This window comes from Carlito syrichta, unplaced genomic scaffold, assembly GCF_000164805.1.
Source record: "Carlito syrichta isolate Samal-C Ts95f unplaced genomic scaffold, Tarsius_syrichta-2.0.1 Scaffold304458, whole genome shotgun sequence".
Taxonomy (NCBI): domain Eukaryota; kingdom Metazoa; phylum Chordata; class Mammalia; order Primates; family Tarsiidae; genus Carlito; species Carlito syrichta.
Genome location: NW_007248554.1, coordinates 155,373 through 173,977, shown reverse-complemented (window position 1 = coordinate 173,977; position 18,605 = coordinate 155,373). Strand labels below are relative to the sequence as shown.

Sequence of the window (18,605 nt, the reverse complement as noted above, 5' to 3'; positions counted from 1 at the left end):
TCACTCCGTTGCCCAGACTGGAGTGCAGTGGCCGCTCCTGGCAACCGCAGCCTCGACCCGCTGGGCTCCGGCGATCCTTCCGCCTCAGCCTTCCGAGTAGCTGGAATTACAGGCACGCGCTACCACACCCGGCTGATTTTTGATTTATTGTAGAGATGAGGTCTCACCAAGTTGCCCAGGCGGGTCTTGAACCCGTGGGCTCAGGCCATCCACTCACCTCAGCCTCCCAAAGTTGCGGGATTACAGGCTGAGCCACCGAGCCTGGCTCAAAACTTTTTTTTTAAGTCAGAAACACATAATCTCAAATAATAATAATAATAAGCATGGTCCTTTTTTTTTTTTTTTGAGTTGGAGTCTTACTCTGTTGCCCAGGCTGGAGAGCAGTGTCACACTCACGGCCACCCCAGAGCTGACCTGCTGGGCTCCAGCTATCCTTCTGCCTCAGCCTTCCAAGTAGCTGGAACTACAGGCGCACACTACCACACCCAGCTAATTGTTTTTTATTTATTGTAGAGATGAGGTCTCGCCAAGTTGTCCGGGCTGGTCTCGAACCTGCAGTCTCAGGCAATCCACTCACTTTGGCCTCCCAAAGTGATGGGATTATAGTCTGAGCCACTGAGCCCGGCCAAGCATGGTCCTTTCAAATGAATTACTTTAGCTTTATAAAATCCTGGCTCAGTGTCTGTTTTTCTCATTTCAGGGTGCAATGGTGGAGGCTTCTCTCTTGCATCCACAGGCTTCTGGGCATGCCACCCAGCCCAGGCTAACGACTGGGTTGTTATCACAGTGCTGGGAAGAGAAAGGGGAAGATTATATGGCTTATTTGTGGGCCCACAGCTGGCATAGACAATGACCAAGAAGGTGAAACCAAGGTCAGACTGGGGAAGCTGACAGGGTCCAGGCTGTAATGTCTTAAGCTTCCTCCTAAGGACATTGAGAAGGCATGGAGAGTTTTCTTCCTAAACCGTAGTTATTAGATGATTTCAAACATGAAACATTAGGGGTTTTTTCTTGAGTCAGAGTTTCACTCTGTCTCCCAGGCTGGAGTGCAATGGCACACATGCTCACGGCCACCCCAGCGCTGACCTGCTGGGCTTCGGCGATTCTTCCAAGTAGCCAGAACTACAGGCGTGCACTACCACGCCCAGCTAATTTTTGATTTATTGTAGAGACAAGGTCTCGCCCAGTTGCCCAAGCTGGTCTTGAACCCACGGACTCAGGCAATCTGCTTTCCTTGGCCTCCAAAAGTACTGGGATTATAGGCTGAGCCACCAAGCCCGGCCACATTAAGGGTTTTAAGCTTATATTTTCATTTCAGAGAGACCATTGTGCTTGAAATGGAATAATACCTACTGAGTACTGCTGAGGCCTTAGCATGTACCAGGTTTTGTTCTTAGCATGTGACATTTGATCTTCATAAATAATCCTATAAAACTGGTTCTCAGAGTGGGTGATCATGATCTAAGCAGCCTAACCATGTTTGGGGAACTCCCTGTGTTATGAGCTCCACATCTCTAATACATGTCTTGTCTTAATGTCCCCTGAAGCTAGGACATAGCCTAGCCTTTCAGACAGAAGCACCAGACAACACTTCAACACACAGGGAACAACACGGGGTGGTGGATGTGAGTGAAATTCAAATTCAGGAGTAGGGGGGGCAGTATTGCCCTTTGACCTATACAGTAGGGGATCCCTTTCCTGGGACCCCATGCTTTAGAGGACTCTGCTCTGTCCCTCTGTGGACTGTGAATTTCCCTATGGAATAAAGGATCTGTGGGACTGTATTCGTTTCTATTCATTACACAACAGTAGAAACTAATACAGCTCCATAGGCCTAAGTCAAAGGGTCAGCAGGTTGAGTCTTTGTCTGGGGACTCTGGGGAAAATTCACCTCCAAGCTCATTCATGTTGTTGGCAGAATTCAATCACTGGAGACTGTAGGACTGAGAGCCCTGATTACTTGCTAACTGCCAGCCAGGGGCCACTCTCAGATCCTGAAGTCCTCCCACATTCCTTGCCCCATGTGGTCCTCTTCATTTTCTTTCCTTTTTTTCCCCTCACTCTGTCACCCAGGCTGGAGTACAGGGGCACACTCATGACTACCGCAGCCTTGACCTGCTGGGTTCAGGTGATCCTTCCACCTCTGCTTTCCAAGCAGCTGGAACCACAGGCACGCGCCACCACACCTGTCTAATTTTTTTATTTATTGTAGAGACAAAGTCTTGCCAAGTTGCCCAGACTGATCTCGAACTTTTCAGCTCAGGCAATCCTCTCCCCTCTGCCTCTGAAAGTGCTGGGATTACAGATGTGAGCCACCACTTCTGGCCAGCCCTCTCCATTTTCAAGCCAGTGAGACACAACGAATTGTTCTCATGCTTCAAATTGCTAACTTCTCTCCTGGAATGAATAATAGAATGTTCTCCGGTTTTGTTTTGCTTTTGTTTTTAGTTTTTTGGTTTTTTTGAGTTGGAGTCTCACTTTGTCACCCAGGTTGGAGTGCTGTGTCACACTCACTGCCACCCCAGCGTCGACCTGCTGGGCTCCAGCAATCCTTCTGCCTCAGCCTTCCAAGCAACCAGAACTACAGATGTGTGCTACCACACCTGGCTAATTTTTGATTTATTGTAGAGACGGGGTCTCGCCATGTTTCTCAGGCTAATCTTGAACCTCTGAGCTCAGGCAATCCCTTCACCTCGGCCTCCTAAAGTGCTGGGATTACAGGCTTGAGCCACCATGCCTGGTCTCTTGTTTTAAAGGGGACTCATATGATTGGGTTAGGCACAGCAAGATAATCATCCTGTTTTAAGGTCATCTATACCTCATAACCTAACCTAATCATGAGAATAAAATACCCATCATGCTTAAAGTTCTGTGGTGTATACACCAGGATACAGGAAATTTTGGATCATCTTAGAATCCTGTCACGGGGCAGAATGTGCCCACTCAGAGTTTTACTCCCATCCAGCTGTGTTCCGGGCACCCTGGATCCCAGAATTCTCCTCCCAAATGGCCATGAACCTCTTTCCAGATTTATCCTCTTGAAAGGGAACTATAGCACTCATGGGCATATTCTTAGGCCCAAGGGGTGGCCAAGTGGCAGCTGTTTGCAGAGGCAGGGTGTAGAGGGAATCTGGCATGTAGTCTGGGGCATCCATATATATGTGTGGAAGGATCCAGAAGTGAGGTGAGAAGGGATAGGAGCCTTTTCAACCAGCACCTCCAGGCTCTGGCACAGACTTCTGAGGGGTCTAAGAATTCCGAATTTGATTCTGGTCTTCCAGGTGTAATAAAGGTATATTGATCAGGGTAGATGAGAGAACACATTTTATTTTAATTTTTCTTATGACTTCTAAATGTTTAAACATGCAGTATAGGGTCTCTCTACATGTTCTCTTGGCCAGGTATTCGTTTCCTAGGGCTGCCGTAGCAAATACTCACAGACTTGATGGTTTAAAAGAACCGAAATTTATTCTGTCTCAGTTCTGGGGGTCAGATGTCTAAAATCAGGATCACTGGGCCAAAATCAAGATGCCAGCAGGACCATAATCCCTCTGGAGGCTGGAGGGGAGAATCTGTCTCCTACCTTTTCCAGCTTCTGATGGTCACTGGGGTTCCTAGGCTATGGTTGTATTGTTCCGTTCGTCAAGGCCAGTGTCTTCAAATCTTTCTCTGCTCTGTCTTCGCATGGCTTTCTCCTCTGTGTGTCAAGTTTCCTTTTACTTCTCTCTTATAAGGACACATGTAATGGCACTTACAGCCCGACTGGATAATCAAGGATAATCTTTTTTTTTTTTTTTCTTTTTTTGAGTTGGAGTCTCACTCTGTCGCCCAGACTGGAGTGCAGTGGCTACTCCCGGCCACCGTAGCCTCGACCTGCTGGGCTCCTGCGATTCTTCCGCCTCAGCCTTCCGAGTAGCCAGAATTACAGGTGTGCGCTACCACGCCTGGCTGATTTTTTGATTTATTGTAGAGATGAGGTCTCGCTGCCGAGGCGGGTCTCGAACCCGCAGGCTCAGGCAATCCATTCACCTCAGCCTCCCAAAGGCGCGGGATTACAGGCTGAGCTACAGAGCCCGGCTAGAGATAATCTTACCATCTCAAAATCCATCACATCTGTAAAACTGAGAGCAAACTACAGTATGAGTTGGAATTTGATTCTCAATGCTGTGGGAAGACCTTTTTCCCCCCACATAAATGTCCAGGGATTAGGACCTGATATATTGGGGGCCATTATTCAGTCTAGTACAAGAGGGGTGGCCCCGAGGGCATTCAGCTCACTTAGGAACAGCAGTGATCAAGATCCTAGCACCTGGTCCCAAACACCATTGACACAGGCTGCTCCCTGTTTGTGAGTTCCCACACAAGAAAAGGATAGTGGCTGGCAGAGATCTTTTCTCTGGTACAGCCCCTGCTCCCAGAGTGGTGTTCTTGGCTGTGTTGTGTATAAGTGAACCCGGTTTTAGGCCCTCCAAAAGATTGTATGAACTGCTTTGCTTAACAAACTTTAAAAATTAATGTCTTCCTTTATTTTTTCACAATATTATTGATGTTTAATTTACATATCATAAAATCACCCATTTTAAGTACACATTTCAATGACTTAGGAAACTTGCCAATTTGTGCAGCCATCACCACAATTCAGTATTAGAACTTCTCATCACCCCAATAAGACCCTTCATATCCTTTACAGTCACTCCCCGTTTCCACCCTTAGTGGTTGCCCCAGCTCAGGCAACCACTAAATCTACTCTTTGCCTTTATAGATTTGCCTTTTCTAAACAACCTTTCTTCTTAAACTCAGCAGAGCAGATTCTGCTGTTTGATTAGAAACCCTGCCCAACATAATACTAACATCCCCTTATTATAGAAGAGGAAATGGCCCAGAAAGAGAAAGTAACTTACCCAAGGTCATGTAGCTAGTAAGTGGAAGAGCCAAGACTGAACCCGAGCGTCTCGCTCCAGAATCCACACTCTCACTAAAGTATACAGTGTAGAATGTGGAGGGGACGGAATAAGGCTGGAGGAAAGGAGGCCATTTAGGAGACCAGATGAGAATGGATGGTGACCTGGACTGAGGATAGAGGTAGAGGAGAGACATGGACAGATTTGAGTAATATTACAAAGATAAACAATAGGATTTGTCAATTGAGTGGATGTTGAGAAATGAGGGTGAGGATGAGTCAAGGAGTACACCTTGCTTTTGGCTTGGGTAATTGGTGGGTGGTGGAGCAACTTACTGGGGTAGGAAATGCAGGAGAAAAGGCCAGTTTGGGGTGGAAGATGAGTTCATAACTGAAGGCATTGAGTTTGAAATGTCTATGGGTTGTACAACTATAGATGTTCAGTGGGTAGTTGGATATATGAGTGTGGAGGTAGAGAGAGAGATTTATATATCACTAGCATATAGATAGTAACTAGAGCCATGAAAACGGCTGCAACTGGCCAGCAAGAGAAGACACAGATGGGAAAGCACGGGGGCCTTGACCAGACCCCTGAGGAGCAATAACCTTTCAGGGGTGGGGAGCACGGAAGACCCCAAAGGATTCTGAGATGGAGTAACCACAGAGACTCAGAGAAAGTAAGGAGAATGTGGATTCCCGGAAGCCGAGGAAAGTGGTACATGGTCAGGGTGTCAACTGCTGCTGAGAGTTCTAGGAAGATCAGGTCTTGGTATATCTATTGGGTTTAGGGACAGTGACGTGGTTGTTTACTTGGTAAGAGAGGCTTTAGTGAAATAGTGGGGGTGGGAGCCAGGCTGGAGTGGGTGGAGGAGTGAATGAATGTGATGACTCACTCTGTAAAGATGACTTGGCTCCAAAGAAGAGAGACATCGAGTGAGGTAGGAGAATGTGGGATCAAGGTGGGGGTATTTTTAAGATGAGAAATGATGTTGAAATGCAGATGGAAAGGAGGTAGGAGAGAGGAAGAAGCTTATGGGATAAATGAAGATTATCGTCACCATCATTATTGTCATCATGTCTTCACCATCAATAACTGGCAACTATAAGGAAAACTCCTGTTCTACTCTTTTTTTTTTTTTTTGTAGAGACAGAGTCTTGCTATGTTGCCCAGGCTGGTGTTAAACTCCCGGCCTCAAATAATCCTCCCCCTTCAGCCTCCCAAACAAAGCACTGGGATTGCAGGTATGAGCCACCATGCTCGTCCTGTTCTGCTCTAGTTGTTAGACATTTTTTTCTTATATTGTGCCAAAATCTGTTCCCTGTAGTTTTCACCTTTGGTTAGAGTTTTGGCCTGTGTTCCTTCTTCCACCTAATACTCTTCAAATGACTGCTGTTGTCTCTCTTCTTCAAACTAATATCCCCAATCCCTCTGACCATGTGCTCCCAATATGGTGTCCAGACCTTTACTGTTTCATGCATGTTCACCCGACCACCCTCTTGTCTGTCAATCCCTTTTAAAAGGTATTATACACACTCTTGCTTTGCTGGTAGAAGCCTGAAATGGCTCAAGCTTTTGTGATTTTGCAAAATGATTTGTAATATAAAATGTGCACACTCTTTCTTTCTTTTTTTTTTTTTCTTGAGTTGGAGTCTCACTCCTTCGCCCAGGCTGGAGTGCAGTGGCATGCACACTCACGGCCACCCCAGTGTTGACCTGCCGGGTTCCGGCGATCCTTCTGCCTCAGCCTTCTGAGTAGCCGGAACTACAGGTGCCCACTACCACACCCGGCTATTTTTTATTTTATTGTAGAGACAAGGTCTCGCCAAGTTGCCCGGGCTGGTCTCGAACCTGTGACCTCAGGCAATCCACTCGCCTCGGCCTCCCGAAGTGCTGGGATTACAGGCTGAGCCACCAAGCCTGGTCATTGTGCACACTCTTTGACTCAGAAGTGTATCCTAAAGACTTAATGTCTTAGGTGTGAGAAGATGCTTGTGCAAGCATTCCTGGCAACATGAATGCAGGATGGACAGATGTGAGCATAGTGGTTAGGTGCATAGACCGAGCACATTCTCCCTGAGATCAGAGACAAGACATAGATGCCCACTTTCGCTGCTGCTATACAACATTGTACTATTGTACTGGAAGTTCTAGCCAGAGAAGTTAGGCAAGAAAAAGCAATAACAAGCATCCAGATTGGAAAGGATGAAATCAAACTATCTTTACTCACAGATCACATGATCCTTTCTATATGGAGATAGATCTAGATACATATATGAAGAATTGCAAAGAATTCACAAAATGGCCGGGCTCGGTGGCTCCGCCTCTAATCCCAGCACTGTGGAAGGCCGAGGCAATTGGATTGCTTGAGCCCACGGGTTCGAGACCAGCCCGGACAACTTGGTGAGACCTTGTCTCTACAATAAAATTAAAAATTAGCCGGCGTGGTAGTGCTTGCCTGTAGTTCTGGCTACCTGGAAGACTGAGGTGGAAGGATTGTTGGAGCCCAGCAGGTTGATGCTGGAGTGACCATGAGCGTGCCACTGCACTCCAGTCGGGGCGATGGAGTGAGACTGTAACTAAAAAAAAAAAAGAATTCACAAAACATGATTAGATAGAGCTAATAAACCAATTCAGTAAAGTTGCAAGAAACAAGATCAGCATACAAAAATTGTATTTCCAAACACCAGCAATGAACGTTTGAAAGAGAAATTAAGAAAATAATTCCATGTATCATAGCATCCAAGAGAACTGAGGCTGTGGAGTTACCTGCTGGGTTCAGATCTGGTGCTGCTATTTATCATGTGACTTTAGACAAATTTCTTACTTTGTCCATGCCATAGTTTGCTTAGCTATTAGGTGGGGATAACTCTAGTACCTTTCTTACAGGGTTTTGTTTTTTTGGTGTTGGGGGAGCAAGAATTGAAATAGTTAATGTATGCTGATAAAATATACTTTGCAGAGTGATTGGCACACTAAGGACTATATTAGGGTTACCCAAAAATGTTTATAATTGGGAAAACTGAACAAAGCTTCCAGTTAAGTATCCGTCCTTGAGATTGGCTGGCAAGTTATCACAATGTACCTCTTAGGTTGAACTGTATGGAACTGCCTGTATTCTTCGGTTATAGTCTACAAAATGGACATTTTCATAAGTTCAAACTAAACACTAGAATACTCTTTAGCCATTCATACATATGAAAATTATTATGTATCATAGATCTAGCTTTATCATAGATTTGTCCTTATTGTCATGGAAAGAATTAATAACATATTATTGCGTAACAAGAGTGAGTCACAAGATAGTATATAGAGTGTGGCCACATTTGTAATGTCGGTTACATCTATTTGTGTGCCTAGGTATGGACATAAAGAGATGTCTGAAAGAGACGCAAAAAGTTTCAACAGTGATTGCCTCTGGGGGTGATTTGTGACTGGATATTAATCTATAAAGGTGACTGAGTGATGACATAAAAAGTAAATGACATTGAAAGAAAACTTTAATGTTACAGTTCCCTGAGAAACCAGAGAGGTGGCATACAGGCAGAGCCCTATACAGGAGGATGCACCAAGGTGAATCAGGAGGAAGACAGAGAGCTTAGGCCACAGTCTTTACTGGAGTTTTCGTGGGAAAGGAAGGCAAGGCAAAGTCAATAGCCTAGAAATGGCTAATGTGAATAATTCTAGCAGACTTTGGAGCACAGGGGCTGTCCCTAGTTGTCTGGTACCTGGCTCTGAGTTGATTTAGGGCAGGAGGAATATTAGCTTGGTGTGTGAGCATCTAAGTAAGGAGACATTTGGGAGTATGGACTCAGGGTTGGTTGGTTTGTGCACGGGGGATTAGTTTGTTATTTTTAGCAATTATCCAATAATTAGCCCTAGGAGGGCCAGTTTCTCCAGCATGTTGGAAGCTTTTCATGTTCGTTGCTTCTCTGTGATAGTCACACTTTTACAACAACCCAAAAGATTTCCTTTAAAAACATGTCTCATAAAACCTAAACACAGGGCTTCTACTGTGGTCTAATCAGGACCCAGGTCACTGGGCATGGCACCACCACCTAAGAGTGAAATCCTCAACTTCTCTTCCTGAAGCTTAAGACAACACTGTTTTTTCTGGATGAAATAACACAGTGTTGACTCATCTGAGCTTAAAGTTATCTAAAATTTTTGGACCTCTTTATATAAACCTCTGCCACGTTGGGCAGTCCATGTTTGTGTTTGCATAATTGGTTTCTGAGGCTCAAGTCCAGGACTTTCATTTATCATGTATAGCTAATTGGTAAACATTAACTAATCCATTAGGACTTATCCCCTGTTCACCATATGGTAGGATGTGTAGAAAATATTGTGTTTTGGTGGTGTTTATCGAATGAAGAGAGAGCGTATATGGGCAGTATGAGAAGGAAGCACTTACCAGATGTACTGAATGACGAGAAGAAATTCAAGAGCGAAAGGGAAATAGAAGATGTCTCTGTCAAGCTGTGGGTAGCAAGGTACCCATTCCAGCTAGCTCAAGGAAAGGTGGGAGGAGGGTGAATAGGGGCTTCTTATAAAGCTAGAACAGGCCTGTCACATTGTGGTAGACTAAAGAATGGTCCCTCAAAGATCTCCATGCTCAGATTCCTGGAACTTATGACTATGCAGACGTGAATAAGTTCAAGATCTTGAGATGGGGAGTTTATTCTCAGTTATCAGAGTGGCCCCAATGTCATCACCAGGGTCCTTATGAACAGGAGGCAAGAGGGTCAAAGTTAGAAAACAGATGTGACAGCAGAAGCAGAGGTTGGAGTGATGTGGCTGTGAGCCTGGAGATGACAACACAGCCTCTGGAAACTGGAGAAAGCAAGGAACAGTTTCTCCCATAAAGCCTCCAGAAGGAAGCAGCCATGCTACCACCTTGATTTTAACTATTAGACTGATTTTAGGCATCTAACCTCCAGAACTGCAAGATAACACATTCGTGTTTTTGTGAGCCACTAAGTTCTTGGTCATTTGTTACAGCAGCAACTGGAAATGAATACAGTCAGTATTTGACTTGCCTTGGGGGTTCTGGCTCTCCCCATGTTCTCCACCCATCTCTTTTTGCCTTCACTCCTTGCTAGTCCTGCCCCCACCCCACAGCTGAGTAGACCGGCGACGGATCTGATCAGATTCTTCTCTTAGGATTTTACTATTTTATTTTATTTTATTTTATTTTTTGAGTCAAAGTCTCACTCTGTTGACCAGACTGGAGTGTAGTGGCATGCTCACAGCCACCGCAGCCTCAACCTGCTTAGCTCAGGCAATCCTTCCGCCTCAGTCTTCCAAGTAGCTGGAACTACAAGCACACGCCACCACACTGAGCTAATTTTTTGATTTATTGTAGAGATGAAGTCTTACCATGTTGCCCAGGCTGGTCACAAGCCCATGGGTTCAGGCAGTTCTCTCACCTTATCCTCCCAAAGTGCTGGGATTACAGGCATGAGCCACTGCACCCAGCTTCAGGATTTTAAATAAGAGAAACAGAGGCTGAGGGCCCAACTTCCCCATGTGGCACTGCAGGCACAGTGCCTGGTATGCACAGTTCTTTAGTGGCCCATGAAGATGTCTGCTGGCCCTGTGCTATCATGGGCTAAAGGGATAAGAGGCCAGTTCATTTTAAGAGCACATTCCTTTGGCATTACCTTTGCTCTGCAAGCCCGGGCTCTTTACAGGAGAGAGACTTTGCTGAGAGGTACATCCTCCCTGAGGCGCTTCGAGAACCATCTAAGCTTGGTGGCTTGCTGGCATGGGGCCAATCCCAGCCGAGGTGCCAGTATAAGTCTGTAAAAGTCACTCATATTCAGAGCATGTGGATCGGGATGCTGAAGAATGTCTTCATGGCGGGCACCTTCCTTTACATTGGTGGTGAGTTCAGCACAGCTGCCTGAGGTTTATGTGGGCCCAGCCTCACACTCCATCCTCACTCCTCCGCCACCACTCCAGGACTCCTCCTCAGCCAGACTTGCTGTGAGTACCCCATGACGTCCCCGGTTTCTCTCCCATTAGCTCTCTTCCACTTTCTCAGACTCTCTCCAGCTTTCATCTCCCCGCTCCTCATTTTTTTTAAGAGACAGGCTAGGTTGCCCAGGCTGGTCTCGAACTCCTAGACTCAAGCAATCTTCTCACCTCAGCCTCCTGAGTAGATGAGTCTATAGACACATTCTACTGTGTCTGGTAACCTACCCATCCTATCGGGCCCAGCTAAATCTCCAACTCCTTCACGTTCTGGTTCACTCCAGGCCCCGGTGGCTTTGCCTTCTATAGACTGCGAGGATTGTAGCTTCTTAAACCCAAAAGGACATAGGGAATAGGGAGGCTGGAGTTGTTCCCTCATTCTAGGACTAAACCTACGACCCAGAAAGGTGACATGGCTTGTCTGAGTCACCAAGCAAGTTCAGGGAGTATAGCTGGAATGCTTGTTAGAATGTTCTTTCCAAAGGGCAGGATACTGCTCTCTTTTGTGACCAGGCATCTCCTCTGACAAGTAAGTATGCAAACTCTCCTTCATTCCTTTTTTTTCCTTTGACACAGCTGTGTAGCATTTTAATTCCTTTTTTTTTTTTTTTTTTTTGAGTTGGAGTCTCACTCTGTTGCCCAGGCTGCTGATTTTTTGGATTTATTGTGGAGATGAGGTCTCCCCAAGATGCTCAGGCTGGTCTCGACCTCCCAAAGTGCTGGGATTATGAGTGCAGCGCCTGGATTAGCATTTTAATTCCTTTTTTTTTTTTTTTGAGTTGGAGTCTCACTCTGTCGCCCAGACTGGAGTGCAGTGGCCGCTCCTGGTCACCACAGCCTCGACCTGCTGGGCTCCAGCGATTCTTCTGCCCCAGCCTTCCAAGTAGCTGGAACTACAGGCGTGCACTACCATGCCCGGCTGATTTTTTCAATTTATTGTAGAGATGAGGTCTCGCCAAGTTGCCCAGGCGGGTCTCGAACCTGCGGGCTCAGGCAATCCACTCACCTCAGCCTCCCAAAGCACTGGGATTACAGGCTGAGCCACGGTGCCCGGCTGCATTTTAATTCTTAAAATTTACATGTTCATTGTGATACAAAAACGAGTTTTCTGTTTGTGAAAGGCTTGATTCTATTAAGACTGATCTATAATATGTTGCACATTCTGGAATAAATACGAGTGATCAGAATTAAACTTTTCAAATGGTAGGTAAAATGATCCAGTGTTGTTCTGGGAGAGTATTGCAATAGTCATCACAAAACAACATTGCAGGCAACCCCCTCGGGTCCCCTCCCACTGTGGGAGCTTTTCTGTCCTCTCAATAAATCCTGCTTTCTCACTTAAAAAAAAAACAGCATTGCACATACCATGTAAGTGTTGTGATGCGAGGTTGATATATACTGAACAAGTATTATCCTATTTGTCTGTGAAATTCTATTTAATAACTCTGTCTTATACATGCAGATTGGGTCCCAAATCTAGATCTCTAATTCCATTGTCTTTCTTGACAATCTTTTTTTTTTTTTGAGTTGGAGTCTCTATCACCCAGGCTGGAGTGCAGTGGCGCTCTCACAGCCACCTCAACATTGACCTGCTGGGCTCAGGTGATTCTTCTGCCTCAGCCTTCCAAGTAGCTGAAACCACAGGCATGCACCACCATGCCTGGCTAATTTTTTGACTTACTGTAGAGACGAGGTCTCACCAAGTTGCCCAGGCTGGTCTCGGACCCCTGGACTCAGACAATCCTCTCACCTCCACCTCCCAAAGTGCCTTGCTTACAGGTATGAGATACCGCACCCGACTTGACAATCGTTCTTTTTAAAATAATGTTATAGAAGTTCTGAAATGTATTATGAAAAATATAACACTCATGAACCACCAGCCGATTTAAGAAATAAAGCATTACTAACAAGTTTTGCTCTTGGCAAATTCATTCTTCATCCCATTCTCTTTCCTTTCCCTTATAAACATCATCCTAAATCTAGGCATGGTAAGTTCCAGCTGCTCAGGAGGCAGAGGCAGGAGGATCCCTTGAGCCCAGGAGTTCAAGGCTGTAGTGAGCTATGCCTGTGCCTGTGAATGGCCACTACACCCCAGTCTGGACAACACATGGAGACCACATATACAAAAAAAAATCATCCAGCATTTGGCATTCCCTTGTTTGTTTTTATATTTCTACAGCATATCTGTATCTGTAAATATATATATATTTTATTTTTTTACAGGAGAATTAAAATTCAGATATCATAAAATGAACTATTTCAAAATGAACAATTCAGTGGCATTTGGCATCGTGTGGCCAACATCTTTATCTACTTCCAAAACAATGTCATTGCCTCCAAAGGGCACCCTATGCCCATTAGCAGTCACTTCTCATTTCTTTTTTTTTTTTTTTTTTTTGAGTTGGAGTCTCACTCTGTAACCCAGACTGGAGTACAGTGGCCGCTCCCGGCCACCGCAGCCTCGACCTGCTGGGCTCCGGCGATCCTTCCACCTCAGCCTTCCGAGTAGCTGGAACTACAGGCGCACGCTACCATGCCCGACTGATTTTTGATTTATTGTAGAGATGAGGTCTCGCCAAGTTGCCCAGGCAAGTCTCGAACCCACGGGCTCAGGCAATCCACTCACCTCAGCCTCCCAAAAGCGCGGGATTACAGGCTGAGCCACCGAGCCCGGCTTGCTCCTCATTTCTTCCTTGCCCCATTCCCTGGCAACTACTAAACCACTTTCTGTCTCAGTGGATTTACCTCTTCTGTATATTTTTATAAATGGAATCATACAATACTATGACTGGCCTCTTTGAGTTAGTGGACATAATGTTGTCAAGGTGCATCCACATTTTAGCATGTATCAGTGCTTTATTCCCTTGTATGGCTGAATGCTTTTCCATTGTGTGGACAGACCTTCCCACCACTAAAATAATTTAGACTAAAATTCTAAAGGTGTTAACAGCTAATGGACTGATTTAATGGAAGAAAACCAGAGGCAGAGCCATATAATCTGTGAACAGGTATAGCACATGATTAAGCGACTGGCTCTGGGTTAGGAAGTACACCAGTCACCAACCTCAGTTCTGCCACTGTCTCGCTTGTGACCTCGGGCAAGTTTCTCTACCTCTCTAAGCCCATTTCCTCATCTACAAAAGGGTGATGCTCACAGTAACTCTTCATATTGTTGTAAGGATCAAGGGAGATGACGCGTGGGGGACATTTGGCATGTATTAAGTACTCCGTAAAGAGTCACTGCGATTCTCTGTATGACTTATAAAGCAGGTGGGTGTAAGCAGGTGGCTGACCTGCCAGCCCCAGCCTTATATCAGAAGGTGCTGGTGTGTTACTCAGCCCCAAGACAAAGTTTGTGCACCCACCCAGAGTTGAGAATGATCATCTGAGAAACTGTCATATAAATTAGAGTCCATATGGCCGGGCACAGTGGCTCACACCTATAATCCCAACACTTTGGGAGGCCGAATTGAGAGGATTGCCTGAGCCCACAGGTTCAAGACCAGCCTGGGCAATTTGTTGAGATCACATCTCTGAAATAAATCAAAAAATTAGCTGGGCATGGTGGCATGTGCCTGTCGTTCCAGCTACTTGGAAGGCTGAGGCAGAAGTATCACCTGAACCCAGCAGGTTGAGGCTGCGGTGGTTGTGAGCCTGCCACTGCACTCCAACCTGGGCGACAGAGTGAGACTCCAACTTAAAAAAAAAAAAATAGAGTCCATATTAAGCAATATTAAATCATGGGATTGGAAGCAATCATTTTCCTATAGCAAGTGTGTGCCAGATGCTTTGCAAAGGAATGTGCATACATATCTCGGTTAATCCTCACCACAATCCCATGAAGTAGGTACAACTATTTTTCCCACTTTGCAGCAAGGGAAAATGAGTTACAGAGAAGCAGTTCGCCTAGCAGAGCTAGGATTTGAAAGGAAGCCACTTTCAGAGCCTATATCCCAAAGCACGACACTGTGCCTCTCACTGATGCTTTTCTGCATCTGTCATTTAGCTTTGCTTTGGTGAGTGACAAGTTGTACCAGCGGAAAGAGTCTGTCATCAGTTCTGTGCACACCAAGGTGAAAGGGATAGCAGAGGTGAAGGAGAAGGTTGTGGAGAATGAAGTGACCAAGTTGGTGCAAAGTGTCCTGGACACCGCAGATTACACCTTCCCTTTGCAGGTGAGTACCTAGCAGCATTCCCCCACGACTCATCCCTGGTCACTGTCACCAGGGCCTCATCTCCTTCCCCTGGAACCCAGAGCCTCACTCCAGAAAAACACTGGCCCTATTTAAAAAACTCTGTGAAAATCCCAACTGAGAAAACCTAAAAATTGCAAAACTGGGTCGGATCCAACAGCTCAAAGAAGATGATTCTTTACTTTATCAAGTCCTACAGGGTTTCTCAAAATAGCAGCATGTCCCAGTGCATTTAAAGCACAATTTGATTCACTCATACCTGATTTATACACAGCTTTTTAGAAGCAGAGCCACCGTCAGCGAGGTCTGCCTAGATTCAGAAGGGCAAAGAACTTTCTACCCAGAGAGCACCAGCCCTTCAACAGTGTTCACATGGCATTTTATCAACAAAAGCTGTCCCCAGGAGACCATTCTTGGGTGCATTTTGGCACAGAGAAAGGATGTGAATGACAAAGAGAGGAAAGGTGTGGGTCACAGAGAAAAGGCGTGTGACTGTCTAAAGTTGCAAGTAGAGAAAATAAAAGCAGAATTGCCAAAAAGTAGAGATTAAAGTGGGGTTGAGAATGCCAAAAAAGCAGATTGGGGGGGGGAGGGGACAAAAGGGCACGCTTGCAGCCCCAGCAAGCTAAATAGCTTTGCAAAACTCCATGAAGCCCAAGCTGTTTGTTTCTAACAGTGGATCACTCCAATCCTGCTATTGCTCGGGTGGGACGATGCCTTACTGCCCTTTAATTAAAGTCCTGAAAAATCTGAACAGCGTTCCAACGACGTCTACTCCCCCGCCCCTGCCTCCCCAGGTCTCCTGAATTTCAATGTAATGGGATTTTACCGTGGCAACATTATGAAAAGGCTGCTTTTGAGGCTGGTGTGGAAAATGACTCCTCAATCCATTTGCTCTCCCTTGGCTCAGCAGGACGGCCCATCCCGCTTTCATATTGAGCCCTCAGCTTATTCTGTCCCGATTTCTAGAAGCTTAGAAGAGTGAGAGGTTCGCCCCCAGGCGCTCAGCAAGCTGGATGGTTATAATTAAGTAGTTCTCAAAGCCCTCGCATTTCCCTTCCCCTCTCCTCCTTCTCCGCAGGGGAACTCCTTCTTTGTGATGACGAACTTTCTCAAGACAGAAGGCCAAGTGCAGGGGTTGTGTCCCGAGGTAAGGAGGGGACTCGAAAGGGAGTTGGGATCTGGGATGTATTCCAGCCCACATACTTTGATGGAGCTCCCGTCTCTCTCGTGGGATGGGGCTGGGTTGAGTGGAAGAAGGGAGAGAAGACATGGCAGGTCACTCTCCACAGTCGCCAGATCGTCTTCTGTCCCCCTTGGTCTCTGTCTCCAGTACGAGGGGGCCGTGCAGACTGGAGCCCTTCTCCCTCCATCACTGGCTCCCTTCGCAGCTTATTGCTAGCATTTCCATCACCGCACATTTCATTTAAGCCCCACGATGACTTTAGGAGGATAATGGCATTTTGCAGGTCAGAACACAGACTCGGAGAGGTTACAGGTCACACAGCTTGCAGGAGGCAGAGCCAGGATTAGAACTCGAGTGTCCTCATTCACAGCTTCTGCTGCCATAATCCACAGTGAGCCATCTGCAGGGCTGGTCCTGGGAAATATTGCCAAGCAGCTCAAGTTTGCGTTTCCGTGTCTGTATCAGGTGCACATGCTCCCAAGTCTCCCCCCAGCGTCACCACACACAGCCTTTCCCAACTTGGCTTTGCCCTCTCTCTACTCTTGACCTTCCCCTACTGCTTTCTGCAAAAACTTTCTTCCCTGTTCAAATGGTATTTGTCTTGTTCTGTCCCTTCATGGTCCTGCTCTCTGCTCCTTAAGATGAAAACTGGCTTTTCTGAGTTGCTACCAGGCATTACCTGGAACTTCACCCTCTCCTCCTCCCCCTCAGGCAACAATGCTTTGCCAGGGATGGTTCCCAACACCGAGGGAGGGAGCAGCGGCGGTGATACCCAGCCAGGTCCCCTGCCTGTGGGTAGGGCCAGCCTTGCCTTCGGAGTCGTACTTACCAGCTCACTCTGGCAACCAGGTTTATTTTCCAGAGTGACTAGGAGCTCTGGGTCCGAGGGCTCACTCCTAGTACAGACTTTGCCATCCTTTCTACCCAAACTTGAAGCCAAGACAGCATTGTCTGTCTCAATAACACTCCTCCTGAAAGAAGACCACTCTACATTTATTTCGTCCCCATCTCTCTTGACCTTGTTGCTCTGATGAATTCTCTGGCAGCCAGTCCAACTAAACTATCCCTCCCACTTTCCTTCCCAGCAGCGTTCAGTCTTCAATCCCCTCTAGGGTCTCTGTTCCTCTTTTGTCCCACACTCTGGTCCTCTCTACGCCACACTCCACTCCCATGTACACTCAAAGACGCTTTTCAAGTTATTGAGAGTTGTAAGAAAGAGAGATAGGATAGCCCAGAAATTAAGAGCCTGAGCTCAGTAACTAGACTGTTAATGGTTGAAAACTTGACTTAGCTTTGTGACCCTGAACAGATGACTTCACTTCCCAGAGCCTTGATGTGTTTACCTGTAAAATGGGACTAATAATGAAACCTAGCTCTGAGGATTGTGAAAATAAGTGAGTGAATAACTGTGACACACTTAAAACAAGGCATGGTACAGTGTAAGCACTCAATACATGCGAGCTGTTATGACTCAAATGACATGTTACTCCCCTTAGACAGGTTGTCACTCAGAGTAGTTGGAACCCAAAGGGGACTCCGTGGGGGCACTATTAGCCTAGACAACACCATGGAACTCTGGAATTTTAACCTATGCCACAAGGTGGTTTGAACTGGTCTAATTGGACCTTCATCTCCTATCTTTGCATATCAACACCCATTTTGTCTCTAGGCTTCTCAATAAATGTGACTAAGTCCCAGTTACACGCTGAAATGAATAGACATCTGTTCCAGTTATCTATTGTTGTTAAATTAACCGAACAAGGGGGGTTTAAAACAACAAGCATTTTTTTTTTTTTGAGCCAGAGTCTCACTCTGTTGCCCAGGCTGGAATGCAGTAGCATGCTCACGGCCACCACAGCATCAACCTGCTGGGCTCAGGCAATCCTTGCGCCTCAGCCTTCCAAGTGGCTGGAACTACAGGCATGCACCACCACGCCCGGCTAATTTTTTGATTTATTGTAGAGATTAGGTCTCGCCAAGTTGCCTGGGCTAGTCTCAAACCCGTGGACTCAGGCAATCCTCTCACCTTGGTCTCCCAAAGTGCTGGGATTATAGGCATGAGCCAATGCTCCCAGCCAACAACAAGCATTTTATTAACTCTCACAGTTCAGTGGTTGACTGAGCTCAGCTGTGTGGTAGTTCTGCTGGTCTCACTTGGGATCTCTCATGGAGTTACAGTTGGGGAGCAGCTGGGGTTAGTGTCATTTGGAGGTTCAACTGGCACACAGGGATTGGTGGGCATCTCTTCCTCTCCAGAAACTCTCAAAACTTCTCCTTTCTGCAAGGTCTCTCCATATCATCTCTCCAACAAGGTAGCCAAACTTTCTTTTTTTTTTTTTTTTTTTTTTTTTT

The 18,605-nt window shown here is 46.1% G+C and overlaps 1 protein-coding gene across 2 annotated transcripts in view; it reads left to right on the top strand.

Moving 5' to 3' along the window:
- Positions 1-18,605, top strand: part of P2RX7 (purinergic receptor P2X 7) — a 57,260-nt gene that overhangs the window by 7,920 nt on the left and 30,735 nt on the right. Inside the window, exons 2-4 of one of the 2 annotated variants that reach the window (XM_008059967.2) lie at positions 14,881-15,049; positions 15,342-15,484; positions 16,149-16,217. In XM_008059967.2, coding sequence (XP_008058158.1) covers positions 15,440-15,484; positions 16,149-16,217 — 114 coding nt within the window. In that variant the 5' untranslated portion in view covers positions 14,881-15,049; positions 15,342-15,439. The remainder of the gene's footprint in view (positions 1-14,880; positions 15,050-15,341; positions 15,485-16,148; positions 16,218-18,605) is intronic. The other variant, XM_008059966.2, reaches the window with a different exon arrangement.